Raw genomic sequence first — 14,193 nt, 5'->3', positions numbered from 1 at the left:
CATAACTAGGTAACTTGTAAAATTTCGCTACTAACGTTACTTTAATCCAACAACGAAGTCCTGATTTCTCCCAAGTGCCCATCTACACGAAAACTACGCTATCGTCGAAACTTTTATCCACTAGCTGCAGCATGAAATTTTTCCAAATATATGCATTTTTACTAAGTACACACGATATACATACATCGAGGGATATTGCCGCGACAAAAGTATCGTTGCATCATTTTTCCAAACCTTTGCCAACCCCGAAGAAGATCCTGTAGAAAATTGGAACGTCCCCATTCGCCGGTTCAGGAGACCGGATCGCGATTTTCGTTCGAAAATAGAGAGGAACCTCTGTGTGCTTCCGCCGCTCGTTTATCCCGTATTCATTCGAACTGGATGAATCCTTTATCCCTTGTACGTCCTTACAATACGTTGCTTTCTCCCATAGGACAGGACCAATGGTTCCTGGTATATCTTTCTCGAATTTTGAATGAGTCGTCGAACAAAATGTTTCCACGTCAAGAATCACGCTTGATGTTCTTTCAGAAGTAGAAATGCAGAGTGTTGAGCCAGTTAGAGCTTCCCGCGAAAAGACATTCACTTTTAGATGTGTTATCGACAGCTAGTTTTTTCGAGGATGGGCAAGGTTTTTTATAAAATTTTCGCAAGCATCCTAACGCAATCCTAATGCTTTATTTATTTTTACATATCATATGTATTATCTGCATCTTTGTACGTTTCTTTCACGAACACATAAAAGTAATCTACGTAAACGATATTGATTTAATTGTGCAAGAACGCTCTATAGTTGTTTTAAATTTCAAAGGAGTCGTCGGGCAAGATGTTCCCAAGTAAAAAGCCCCTCTCAATCTTTTTCTTTTTCAATGATGGAACAACACATCCTCAGAGTTTCGACGATTTTCGACGTCTCGCGAAAAGGCATCCGCTTTTATGGCATTCAGTAACCAGTTTTCCTTCGTCCCCATTGCACAGCGTCGTTCAACGGCGACAACAATAGCACACGCGTCAAATAGAAAGTACACACAGTAGCCAGGCTTCGAACAACGGGTTGCGTCACGCTCGCTCGAGGAATGTTCGAGCATTCCTCTGTTTTCTGTTATTCCGGCGTTGCATTTTCTTTTTTCCCTTTCCTTTTTTTTTTATTCGCTCTTTATCCTGTTGTTCCTTTTCTCCACGACGTTTTTCCCTCGACCTGTTTCGCCCGGCTTCGTTCTTTGTTCCGTCGCGTGCCAGGCGACAGTTTGAAAACGCTCCTTTTCACGCGGTTCGACAATGCGAGCCGCGAAAGGAGGAAAGCATTACGTTGGTATCATTAGTAGCGCGTGGAAAATACGCTTTTTCCACCAAGTAGCCAACTTTCTACCCGCCAACGGGGCATAGAAATGATCTGGAACGACCGATATCGCCGAGTATCCGCGTTTTGGCTCGCAGTTCATCGGAGAATCGGACACATCGGAGAGTTAATCAGATCGGAACACACCGGCTCCCTTGCGATTTCCTCCTGATGCTGATTTTCATCGTGACGTGTCGGTCCTTTGCCCTCTGTTTGACGGTATACAGAATTAATTTCTATTGTTTGCTTCGCGAGTTGGAGGATAGAATAGCCTTTTTGTATGAAGATAGGTCAGAATTTTTAAATCGTTTTATTAGCGATGTTTGATGGAAGTAGAGAGCAATGAATGTAGGTCAGAATTTTGAAGTTGTTTTATCATTTTTAAGTGTAATAGTATTTCGAAATTATTTTATTAATTTAATTTGTAATATCGTAATAACTAGTGTTTGTTATATAAAAAAAGATGAAAATTTTAAAAGCGTTTTATAACTTTTAATTGTAATAGTATTTTTGAGTCGTTTTATAATTTTTTAAATAGTAATAGTACGAAGCGAAGGTCAGGCTGATTTTTTTGTATAAAGGTGGAAAATTTTAGAATCGTTCTATAATATTTAATTGTAATAGAATGAAGTAAAAGTTAGCGGTGATTTTTTTGTATCAGTATCTTAATATTATTTTAGTATCGATTTGCTTAATATTAGATTTTACGATAATATTAGTCATTCATTTTTCACTTATCTTTTATGCGTGTTACGGTGAATATTCACGAGCTCTTTTGTGTTCATGCCCCAACGGGCAGGCAAACGAGTTACTAATTACACACGGTTGTATTCATAAAATTTGTGCAATTTCTTTATCAAGGGAATAGCTTGTAAATGAGGCCAATTAAGTCGTCAGATAAATGTTTTTATTATAATGTACGATTTATACAATCATAATTGGATTGTTCGAATATTACGTTACATTATTTTAATTACATTTTTATTGATAATCATTTTCAATAGCCGATTATCTCGTTGCGTTGAATATTTTTAAGTTACTTATCTTTTTACATTCTTATTTTTAATTTACGACTGTTCATGATTAACGCAATAAAATACGAAATATATTACCAAATGTCTCCAACAGTAGAACACGAGACATAAGTTAGTTCAATATTATTACAATATATGCTATCCTCGATATTAATTGCAATGTTATCATGAGAAACATTGAAGCCTGACACTTAAATAGATGTATAGCTTGGAATTTTCGGATACTAGAATTTTCATCAATCTTTCAAATTAATATCATGTTGCTTCAATCTATTATAAACGATCAACATCCACGATTACAACATGTCGTCCAATTATGAATTCCGCACGGTATGTTCGAGAAACCTTAGAGCGTTCGTTTTTGGGTGTCGTGTATCGCAACAGACGAGCCCGGTGAAATAACATCGACTAACAAAGCCTAGGGGATGCTCAGTTTGGACTGATAGGCCATGGTCGTAGAATTCAGCATATATCCGCTTTCGAAACGAGTCTCTTCTTTGAAATTGTTTGCAGAGAAAGCGACATGAAAGCTGGTTTTAAACGTGGCTGGTACTCTATGTAACCATGGAACACACTTATTAGCGGACATTTTTATTTTACTCGTTCGGATTCACGGGACGAATCCATTAACTCGTGTGTTTCCACTCCTCGAATCTCTATCGACGTTCTGACTCTTTGTAAACGTACACTCTTGTCCAAGAGTATGCGGAGACTTGCTGACATTCGATCAAATGTATTTTAATTACAAAAATTGTGATCAAATAAAACTGCATTGATTTTATTCTATAGCTTTTATTCTATAGATTTTGTTCTATACAGCTACGTATAATAGTATATTATAGCTTGATTAAATTGATTTTTGAAAGTCAATATGTAATAATAATAAAACTGACGTTTGTAATTGTTATATCTCACACAACTAATCTTTGCCACTTTACAAGATTTTTATCCTCAGATTTGTTATCTTTTTAATTATAAGAGAGATTAGGAAGAGCTTTCTAAATTAATAGACGGACTTTCAATGTTAATACAGCTGCTGATATTTAAATAGAAAATATATCTACTATTATACATAGCAAATTCTAAAATATTGTTATATACAAAAGTTGCCATGTTTAGATTTATTAATTTTTATTTTTTTATTTTATTTTTATTAATTTAGATTTACGGTCTGTCGATTCCATAACCAAAATAATCAATGTTGCTTCTAATTCATTATTAATTTGTACACTTCAGTAAAATTCACATACCACGAATCGATCCAAGTATCGTCGACCGAACTTATGAAGATACTTATGAACGATAGAGTGCTGCTCCAAATGGATCATTTAGGCATTTGACGAAGACACAAGTAAGAAAACGACTATGTAATATATAATGTATCTTAACATGTACGAATCGAATCTTGCAAGCTGCTACTTCAACGAAAATAAAAGGAGCACTGACAACGTGGCGTGATTATGTCTCCTCGACGTGAAAATACGTTTTCTCAATCGGTGTTCCGAGACTCTTGCGAAAACGTGCAAGTCAGAAGTGTTCAGCACTTAGCGTATAACGTTTTCGAACAACGAGGAACCAAAGTGGAAAGTTGTTTCCTGTGGAAGAATAGGAAACGTTCCTCTGCTTGAGCCATGAATGGGCATCTTCTTAATGGCGCGCAATATCGCCGGCTTGCATATTGTACGCTTACTTCCGGTATGAAAGGTAATGCTCGTTATTGTCTGGATGCAATCGGCTACACAACAAACGTCGCTCTCAAGGAACGCTTTCCAGGCTTTTCGGAAGAGATCCGTGGATTTCATAGGTAATTTTCTTCCTGGAAATTCTATTCTAAGTGGTATTATCAATGGCAAACGAGACGTTCGTACAGTATAGGCAAAGATAGCCAATTTACATATGGATGGAGCTGGATGAAAGTCATTTTGTTGGCTGTCGTGGAGTATTTCATATTCTCCCTAGTTTTTATTTCATTTCACTGGGGAAGTTTTGGAATTATGAATTCATATTACGAAGTTTGAAATTAGATTGTAGTATCTATTCGAAGTTAATTGTTCTGCTGGTCTCTTTTTCAATGTATATTGAAGGGAATTTGACAAGATTATAAGATTTAACGAAACCTGACTATTTATAACATATTGATAAATTATTCCTTTGTCCTTATTGAGCTAAGTCGGAATTAGCTTTAAAAAATTTGCCCTCTTTCCCGAATTTGTTCTAAAATCTATTTTAAAATATGTTTTTACTTTTGTATATTCTCATCGTGTATTGTATTTGTAGTATTATCTTTATCGTGGATATTTTAAAACATAGTACAAAATATATACAATATTTCATAATATATAATTAAATATGGTACAATATTTCAGTATTTTATTATATGAACATATTTTCCAATATTTTATGGGGAAAATTTACGAATCGTGTCGAAGTCTTCAAGTTTACGTAAGCCCACATGTTTTTCGATATGTTATGCATTTCCCACATTAATTTTCCATTAGCGCTTTACAATTACGTTACAGAGTTGTTACGAATAGTCGATCGTTCGAGGGGAACGTGGTCGCTTTCTAGCGGAGGAAAGTCGGGAAAAAATGTAGGAAGTACTAATAAACGGCTCAAACCGATGATCTATAATGCACTGACCATGCTATGGCATAGTGATGATATAAACGTTCCACGATACATACATACTTTCTATTTTCGTCGAGCCTACGCTTGTACCACTGAGCTACTTATCAACAAGGATGCAGTCGAATTGGAGGATCTTCTTTGTTCTTCCGTTTCTTCTTTTGTGCAAGTGGTCCACCACAACGTTCGTATATGCACTGTACCATTACATCAGTTTAAAAGGTCCTTCTTAATCTGTTTTACATATATTCGAAAAATCAAAGAATCTCAAGATAAAGAATTTGTCAAATAACAAAATAGTTCTATAGAGTATAATAACTTGAAACGCCGGTTTTATCATTGCTCAGGTATAGACTCGCAAAAATCGATGTTATTATATCGTTGTAGCTATGGTGATCGCGACGAATAAAATCATCGCAGTTCGATATGACCGGAATTTTGTAATTAAAACGTATCTTGTCAAAAGTAAGTAAATTACTTACTTTTGAACGATAGTGTATGCAAGATAGTGTACAATGTGCACGTGTATGCATGGATTTATACATTCGTGGAGGTCATTCACGATTTCCATCGGTCGACGACCTATGGGAGAGACCACTCCACTCGAAACTCATTTAAAAGTACCTTTCCACGAAAGTGTTCCACCGATGACGCACGGATGAGTCCATGCTTGTGATCGAGGATTGGTTATATACGTATGCATGACAATAGAAAGTTAACTCGAGAGAGCTCGACCCGGAAGGAACACCGATGATGACGAAGTGACCCACATCCTGTGTGTATTAGCCTTGGGAGAGAAGGCTGATCTTTCTGGCCCATGGACCGTTTTCTGGTCCGTTGGAAATCCGAAACCAAAACGTAGGTCGACGAAAGAATGCATGTGACATCCTTGCTTTTCTAAGAAAATTGAATTTAGGTTGTAATTCGATGGCCCAGTCGAAACTTTTTCAGTGAAAGATCAAAATTAGGGAAGAAACATTTGGTTTGATGTTTTGAGAAGCATGGAGATATGATATAGTGTAACAGTCCTGTTGTGCTGCTTTGATCTTGTATTTTAATCATCGAACCTATGAAAGGGAATACGTATTTTGTTAACATAATATAATATAATATAATATATAATAAATTATATAATATAATAAATTACGATACAGAATCTGTTTGGCGTGGGAGTTTTTAAAATGATTTTTAAAACACTTGTTCGAGAGTTGTTGTTAGATGAGTTAATTTTAGAGATTGATATGGACATAAAAGCTATGGGACGGAAGCTTCAAAACTTCTTTACTGTCACCTGTTTACGTCAGTTCGATGATGACCGTTAAAAGCATCTAGTCGATATTCGCTTTAAAGTGGAAAGTTCTGCTATTCGTTTAGTTAATCAGCAAACAGTTGATCATTGTAAAATTATAAAATAATTTCCAAGGAACATAAACGACATAGTTAGCTACAAAAATTAGATAGTTTGTAAATTTTATATATAAAATATTGAGTCGCTTAGACAATTTCTTCATTTTATTATCAGAACACATGGTTCGTATTCAACATTCAAAAGTCGAGCAATTTGTACGTAAATTCCAGTTTTATGCGATTTCAATTATCGATTCACCTATTTATCTATAAAAAATAATTCCAATAACAAACTTTAAATAACAAATATTTATTATCGTAGAAAAAGAAAAGAACAGATTAAGAACCGAATTCAGGATACTCATATACTAGTCTAACCAATAGTAAAAACTTTCCCCATTATTCTTTCCGACGAAGTATACTCTAAAACGAGAAGGGAAGGAAAGTTATAGCATCATAAAGCTAAATTCGAAAAATTTATCAAAATCCCTTACATTTTTCACTGCGTTAGCCTACGGACAATCGAAAGTAAAATTTCTTTCCATTGTGACTTTGTAATCGCAGAGATTGCTATAACGTAGCAATTTTGCCACAGGCAATATCCCAAGGCAACGTTCCTTGTTTAAACGTTTCACCACGATGAAATTGTTGCGGAGATATGCGAAGAGCGCGGGCCACGCTTTTTGGGTATCAATTACTAGCAGGCCGCGTAGAAATTAGAATTTTCGGCATAATAGCTGCGTAACGACCGTTCCGGAGTAATCTTAACGTGATCATCGATGTAATTACCAGAACGATGGCGGATGAAGGGAGTCGCGAATACGCTCTCTTTCTCGATGCATTATTCATACGGACGGGATATACCCTAAATTCAAAGGCTTCCCAGAGGATGTAACCGTTGGTAATTTCGCCATCGACGCAAACCCGGTGTCGTACGAAGCTTGGAATGGCAGATATAAGAATCGTCCTCTCTTCTACATTTCGTGATGCTACGTAGATCTCTTGCATTTGAAGATTACACGAGAAAAATATATAACATTATTTTTGCTTATTGTTGAATCTATGATTTTGAAGATACAATTTTAATACTTAAGAATCCTTAAGCACTATGAGTGATATTTCTATCCAGTATATGAATGCAAGTGATTGTTTTATTATTATTTGACATTGGGTAAAAAATAGAGGAATTGTTGTTCGCGATGGTTATAAATAACATCACGATGATGTTAATCCTTAACTGCTGTAGACGTTGACACATACGTAATTGCTATAGGCGGTCTCACAGACCGCTAATGTTTATTGCATCGTTACGCACATACAGATATAAGTGTTCTTCCTTCATACATTAACAAGGGAGAGATGCAAGTCTGATTAACAATGTATTGAAAACATCTTTTTTTAATAATTATTTATCATTACAAGTTATACAGAAAGGTAGAATGAAAGTTTCACACTTGTTCTATAGTAGCTAAAGGTTGAAACAAAATTTGCATAGGAAGAAATTCCAACCACGATAGTCTTCAAGCGTTAATAGGACACGGTTAACAAGAGAAATATGTAATTAATTAGGTTTAAAGATACGAAGGTCGGCTGATAATTAATGCACACTCGCCTATATCTCAGAATACATAATCTAAAAAAAAAAGAAAATAAAATTACAATTAACTAGATACAAAACACCGTATTTATTTTTTAATATAATCGCCGCTATCTTCGATGCATTTTTGTCAACGGGTGACGAGCTTCTTCAATCTGCCAATGCAGAATTCTGTCGACCTACTTTTGGCGAACGACTTCACACTTGCCTTGACTTTATCGTCTGACATGAAATGAATACTTTCCAAGGTCCCTTTCTATTCGAGAAAGAAATGGTAAAAAATATCGGAAGGAGTCAGATCTGAACTACAACATTTGACCTGACCACTTTAACTTGCCAATGGAAACGGTTCCGCATAAATGCGCTAAAGCAAATCGCCTTGGGTCGGCTTAGCTGGCCAGTAGATTTCCGGCTCAAGGCGGGCGTGGAACAATTTGAAATTCTACATTTGCAAAAGCGTCAAGCGTTGTGCGTGCGGTATGCGGCCGAATGTTGTCACGCTGCGATGATATCCAGTTCGAGTTCCAAATCCGGCATATAGACGTCTTCGTAAACGCTTCATGGTCTTTAATATCGTGGCATATACGTGCTACTAAACGGCGAAGAATTTCCGCAAGCGCAGTGTTTACCGCCATCAGAAACTCGATTACTGCACTTCGCTTGAATCTCGTTGACATCGCATTGATATTCAACCTCACTCTAAACGTTACTGTTGGTGATTGCGTCAAACAAACTTATTGAAACTCGGTATGTTTATAAAGAAGGGCTGTAGCTATAAAATGAGCGATCACGCACAGCCTTAACTCTTTTCGTTCTTGCGATACAGACGAGTGTGCATTACTTATCAGCCGATCATCGTATAAACTATAAGGTGTTTTGATCATGGAAGATTATAAGGTACCGTATATGTATAGTATGAGAGGATGAAAAGTATAATAACGTGATAATAAATATCTCTGAAAGGTTCACAATAATGACAAAAAAAATTAATTTATTAAAAGCAATTAAAATCACCCTCTTATTAAGATGAATTTCTCGGAAAGCGTTTTGAGCTAAAAAAATTGGCCGCCTGTAAAAAATGGCCACTGTATCTCATTATTGAATTATGAATATTTATGCATATGCAGGAGGTTGAAATTTAAATAACACAGTTATAAAAATATAAATGCAAAAATATACGAACTATCCAAAATATTCATTAATTTAATCAATTCATAATATATCGCAGTATTTTTTTTTTTTATCCTTTTTCAGTGCTCGTAAAAAGCATAAATTTGCATAAACGCTTATAATCTACCTGTTATATGGTTTCTGGTTTGTGGTTCTTATTTGCATTTCCTAAATGAAACAATCGATGTGCATTTAATATCGTGAAGAACATGAAGACGAAGGAAAAGGGAGACGAACACTTCTAAGGGAAGCTTGGAAGTTCTCCCATAGACTTAAATTGAATTTTCATGAAAAATACGAAGTTCCGTATCGTTATTAAAAGTGAGTGGCTCGTTTAAATTTGAGATTAAAGCAAAACACACTGAAGGAAGGATGGGGGATTAATGTAAGAGACTGCCCCAAGATTTGAGAATATTTAACAAAACGTGCGCAAACAAAGTGAAAGACACGTTGAAAGTGGAAAAAAAGTTGGAAGAACAAGCTACTAGAGGCTGCTTTGATTTACATATTTCTTAATATCTAATATAATTCTTATCGACGATTATCTGACACTGCAAAGGAAATATATAGCATGGCTAATAACTTTCATCATTTTGAGTATCTGCATTATTTTTAGAGATATGGGAAAATTAGGTTTACAAAAGTGGCAAACGAAAGAGACCATAATATTAGTTGAAGTCAGTGAATCAGTTGAAATTATAAATTCTGGTCCGTTTAAAAAAATGAAAAACTCGAAATTATACGTTATTTTGCATCAGATACGACAAAGAAATAACTCTTTTCTAAACTAAACTTCTTCATTCCAAATTTCTTGCCATTTTATTACATCATCAAAGGTTTAAAAGATCCATGAAACTGTTTAAAATTTTCCACCAGGCACCCTGAGGTTTCGCTCTAACAATTTTACGAGGGAAAATATCGAAGATACCGCGAGGGGCGAGGGAATGAGAAACAGGAAGGGGAAAGCAAATCTCCCCTTTTTTTTTCTTTTACCTTTAATCATCTTTTTAGCCCTGTTGGAACGGTGGCCACAATGAAAATATCCGTGTACCAGAGCGGAATGGGTGGGAGGGTGGTGGCGGGCGAAGAAACGTCGCCGACGTCGAAGTTGTAACGAGGAACAAAGGAAGGTGAAAAGAAACGAAAACGTCGCCGACAATTCGTAGATCTCGAAGCTGACTCTGGGGCTCATGAATAACGGAGAGGAACGCATTAGAATATTCTCCGCGGCATAACGAATAAGGAGACATAACTTCCATTGTTATTCTCCCTTTTAAAGAAGGGAATCCCTAAGTTGCACGAGCGCGTCGTCCTCGTCGCTTTGCCCACGCCGCAGATGCAGTTTTCCAAGAGTGCCACTTGCAACCGGTTATAGAATTAAAGATTATTTTCCATCTGCCTATTAACAGCGAGACAAAGATAAAGCGACATCGGGTCGATGTTCTTGAACTGCAAAATTAATTGCAATCCGCGACCGCTGCGCAACGATCGTTCTATTGTTGAATACTGCAGCTATTATCCCATCTTCTTTCTGTTTAGAAAATGCACCGTTACGTTTTATATGATGAAAGAAGAAACTTCTTATATTTTCGTATTCTTCCTTTTAATATTAGTGGAAAATTAGTTTTTGATATACAAGAAAGTATACAAGAGAATTAGTTTGGTACTGATAAGTTATTTGTTCTTTTTTTCTTTGAGAGGAAAAAGGATTTCTTAGTTTCATATTTCTTTTAGTTCCTTTAGTGTCGTTTTATTAAGACATACTTAATGTGGATTTTTTAAGGACAGGCTTAATAATACCATTATGGAAACGACAGGTCAAACTTTTTTAATCAAGGAAGATGGTAGGAATGAAGACAGACACAATTCATTTAACGTTATAAACGTTCCCAATAATGGCGATAATTTCCCTGATAACAAGAGAAATTACGCTTCTTTTAGTTAATTTATATTATAGAATTCTGCAGTTTAGAGAGACAGACATACCAATAAGGTATTGAACAACTAATATTATCTGCACGACATCTGCTCTGTTTTCAAGAGTTTACTAGCACTTAAATGCATTACGATTCATTAATAGATCTCCTAGAAAATGTTTTATAATATTTTAAGCCTCTAAAAGTACCATCGCACTTATTAGCAATATGATAATCTCAAGCTCATTCATTCAAGACATTAAAGAAACATCTTACAGTGATCATGAAGGGAGAAGTGTAACAATACGCTGTAATAGCACTGTAATATGATACTGCAATATAATAATACAAATATAATACCACTATATATTGGTATTCAAGGAAACGAACAAGCAGATAAGGCAGCAAAACTAACAGCTAACACAAGAGAACATAAAAAGTTATCAACTACGTCACATACAATGATACAAGAAACTATTTAAATACTTTCATAAAATAGCATTCCATAGGAATATTAGCTATAAGATGCATGGAAATATATGGAGCAAGCTGATGGAGATACGGGATGGCAAATATTTCCAAAGATGATTAATCCAACAATTCAATTGTCAATTAGCAGAATTAGGATCAGCCACCCAGCACTGACTCGTTCGTGTCTACTCAACAAGCATAAACCTCAATGCAAATCTGCAAACAATGCCTATTAAACATATCATAGTAGAGTGCAGAAACTATGATCATAAGAAAAAAGCCACTAAACTGCCTAATGATACAACGAAATTGTTGAACTTCAGCTGAAAAATGGTGAGATCTACAAAATTCTATCTGAAATTATAGACTGTTAACTGTGCTGCGTTGCTGATTATCTCTGCTATAAGCAACGTTAAACATATATATATACACACACAAGATTTTGGGATTTCCTTCCATAATCACAGTGTGAGAAAACGGAATTTAATAAGATTAGTGTGCTAAGATAAAATCGTCCTTAACACTTGACTCTTTCCTATACGAGTCAAGATACACCTAAATTTCGAACACATCGGCCGATACGAACTTTTTCGTCCCTTTAATTTCGACGAGGAGAGGTATCAAAGAAAAATGAAAAACTGCCCGGTTGTTGCTTTCAATTGGCAGAGCGACTTCCCTCCGGCTTCTAAGAAGAAACTTTTTCCATTACGGATCTATAATCCCGAGCTTTATTGGCCCCGGAAACGGCGAAACGTAACTTTAAGGTACTTTAATAGTAACGGTTCCACGCGGAAAGAGGAAACAGAAAATGTGTTACTCCTTGGATCTTGATTCCGTCACGCGCTCCAACTTTCTCTCCTCGAAATATTTGAAGGTCCGATTAATTATTTTCTCCATCAGCTCTCTGCTTACGATCAGGCAGCTTTCTGACCCCGATAGGAAAATAAATTCGTGTCTAGCCCGTACTTACCTTTCAATTTAATCTCGTTTATTATCATTAATATTATCGAACTATGTAGTCTTTCCCATTTTACCTGGATAAAAGGAGCACAAGGCTCCTCCATTAAAAACTGCTTCAATAACCAATTAAATAAGAAGCTTCAAAAAATCAATATGCATTACTCTGATTATAGGCCATCAGCGGCGGACTTGATGAAATATACATATATAAAACCTGTCGTATCGTAGCTCATCAATCGGTTGTATAAATAAACAAAAATGTATGGTTTTCTGAATTGTAGTGTAAATTTTATAATCCCTGTCTTCGTCTGTTTTTAATTTATCAACAATTTTTCATGCATTTGCACGAAGCTGGTTATATTTTAGTTTACTAAATGGTAATATAAGTGGCAAAATTTTAAATCAATTAAAATTTTAAATACCTAAACACTCTCTCAGTTCGATAATAATTCTTGAATCCTCGTTAACCACATACAATAATAAAAGCAGTCGGATATTTCACGTTTCGTTCTATTGAAACTCACTGAAACATTGACATGAATAACAAACAGATGCACCATGCTGAAATTACATATGAATTTCAAATTTCAAATTGAATTTAGATGCATGATATTTTTTTTATCGAGTAGCAATTTTTCAAGCGTAATCAGACCGATAGATACGATTATCCGGGAATAAAATATTCAGGCGCTGGAGATTTGCTAAACGTACGTGCGTACATACATGTATGTATTATGTATGTACAGTCTTTTTATACATCGAGCGATCGCGTAAAATTATCGGACAAACGCATATCACCGGTTTAAAATCGTTTCATTATATTTTTCCTCTCTGGACAATTTCAGATATAGCGAGCCGATTAAAAAATCACTTGATGCGCTGAGGATGCGCCGTGATTTCTGCAACGGTGGGCTTGCCTGCGCCGTTGTGTGGGTGTCATCGACCTGCTGGCTGCTACTATCTTTGTCATCGTCGGTCACAGCAGGTACGTCTATCTTTTTTCTACGTCGTTTATTTTATTTTTGTCCCCCTCCCCCAACCCCTTTTCTCCTTTTTTTTCTTCTATTTTATTTCCAGCAATTTCCCCGCCCTAGCCCCGCGGTTCGTTCGCCTGTAATGATTGGTCCCGAATTATTGAAAGAGCGGCCATTAGCAAACAATAGAGGCCTGTGTAGCTGTGTTCACGTTCGACCAACGAGGCGGTGACGACGTGCACGGGGTGACGCTGTGAAAGAGATAGAAAAAGAATTAAAAAAAGGAAGGCAAACTCTTGAAACGGGCGTGCATCTACATATAATGCTACGCCACAGACGTGATCGGATTTCGAGAGACGTCCTCTCATCGACAGATTCGTCCTTGGTATTGCGAAAAACCACCGGAAAAAGCCAAGCCCATCCTTAGGAGAGGCTTAATCCTCTTTATCCTCCTTCAAACACCTCGTCAACTGGAGATATTTCCGTGTTTTTGTACACAGGCTCGCGAAACTATTCGAACCCTTGTACACAAACATGATACGATTGTCACGATTAAATTGAAGTATAGAAGTTGTCGGATATTTCTTGCAAGCATATCGTAAAAATCGTGAAATTATTTTAAACAGTCAATTATCCACTATTTCAACGGACCTCGATATTCAATGGGGCTAGCTTTAGCGTTAATTACATGTTTGATGCTTTGTGACTTATAATCGCGACAATCGCGTCTCGTCACAGCGCTAATGAAATTTCAAAATAT

General features: G+C 36.1%; 1 protein-coding gene across 3 annotated transcripts in view; it reads left to right on the top strand.

Moving 5' to 3' along the window:
• The window catches only part of LOC117205328 (balbiani ring protein 3), a 32,590-nt gene that overhangs the window by 6,500 nt on the left and 11,897 nt on the right, over positions 1-14,193 (top strand). The window contains exons 1-3 of one of the 3 annotated variants that reach the window (XM_033443627.1): positions 8,786-8,839; positions 10,124-10,242; positions 13,305-13,444. In XM_033443627.1, coding sequence (XP_033299518.1) covers positions 8,825-8,839; positions 10,124-10,242; positions 13,305-13,444 — 274 coding nt within the window. In that variant the 5' untranslated portion in view covers positions 8,786-8,824. Of the gene's footprint in view, positions 1-8,730; positions 8,840-10,123; positions 10,243-13,304; positions 13,445-14,193 lie in introns of those variants that run through there. The other 2 variants (XM_033443630.1, XM_033443628.1) reach the window with 2 other exon arrangements.

This window comes from Bombus bifarius, unplaced genomic scaffold (genome assembly GCF_011952205.1).
Source record: "Bombus bifarius isolate JDL3187 unplaced genomic scaffold, Bbif_JDL3187 scf7180000007990, whole genome shotgun sequence".
Classification (NCBI taxonomy): Eukaryota; Metazoa; Arthropoda; class Insecta; order Hymenoptera; family Apidae; genus Bombus; species Bombus bifarius.
This window is presented reverse-complemented; position numbering and strand designations above follow the sequence as displayed.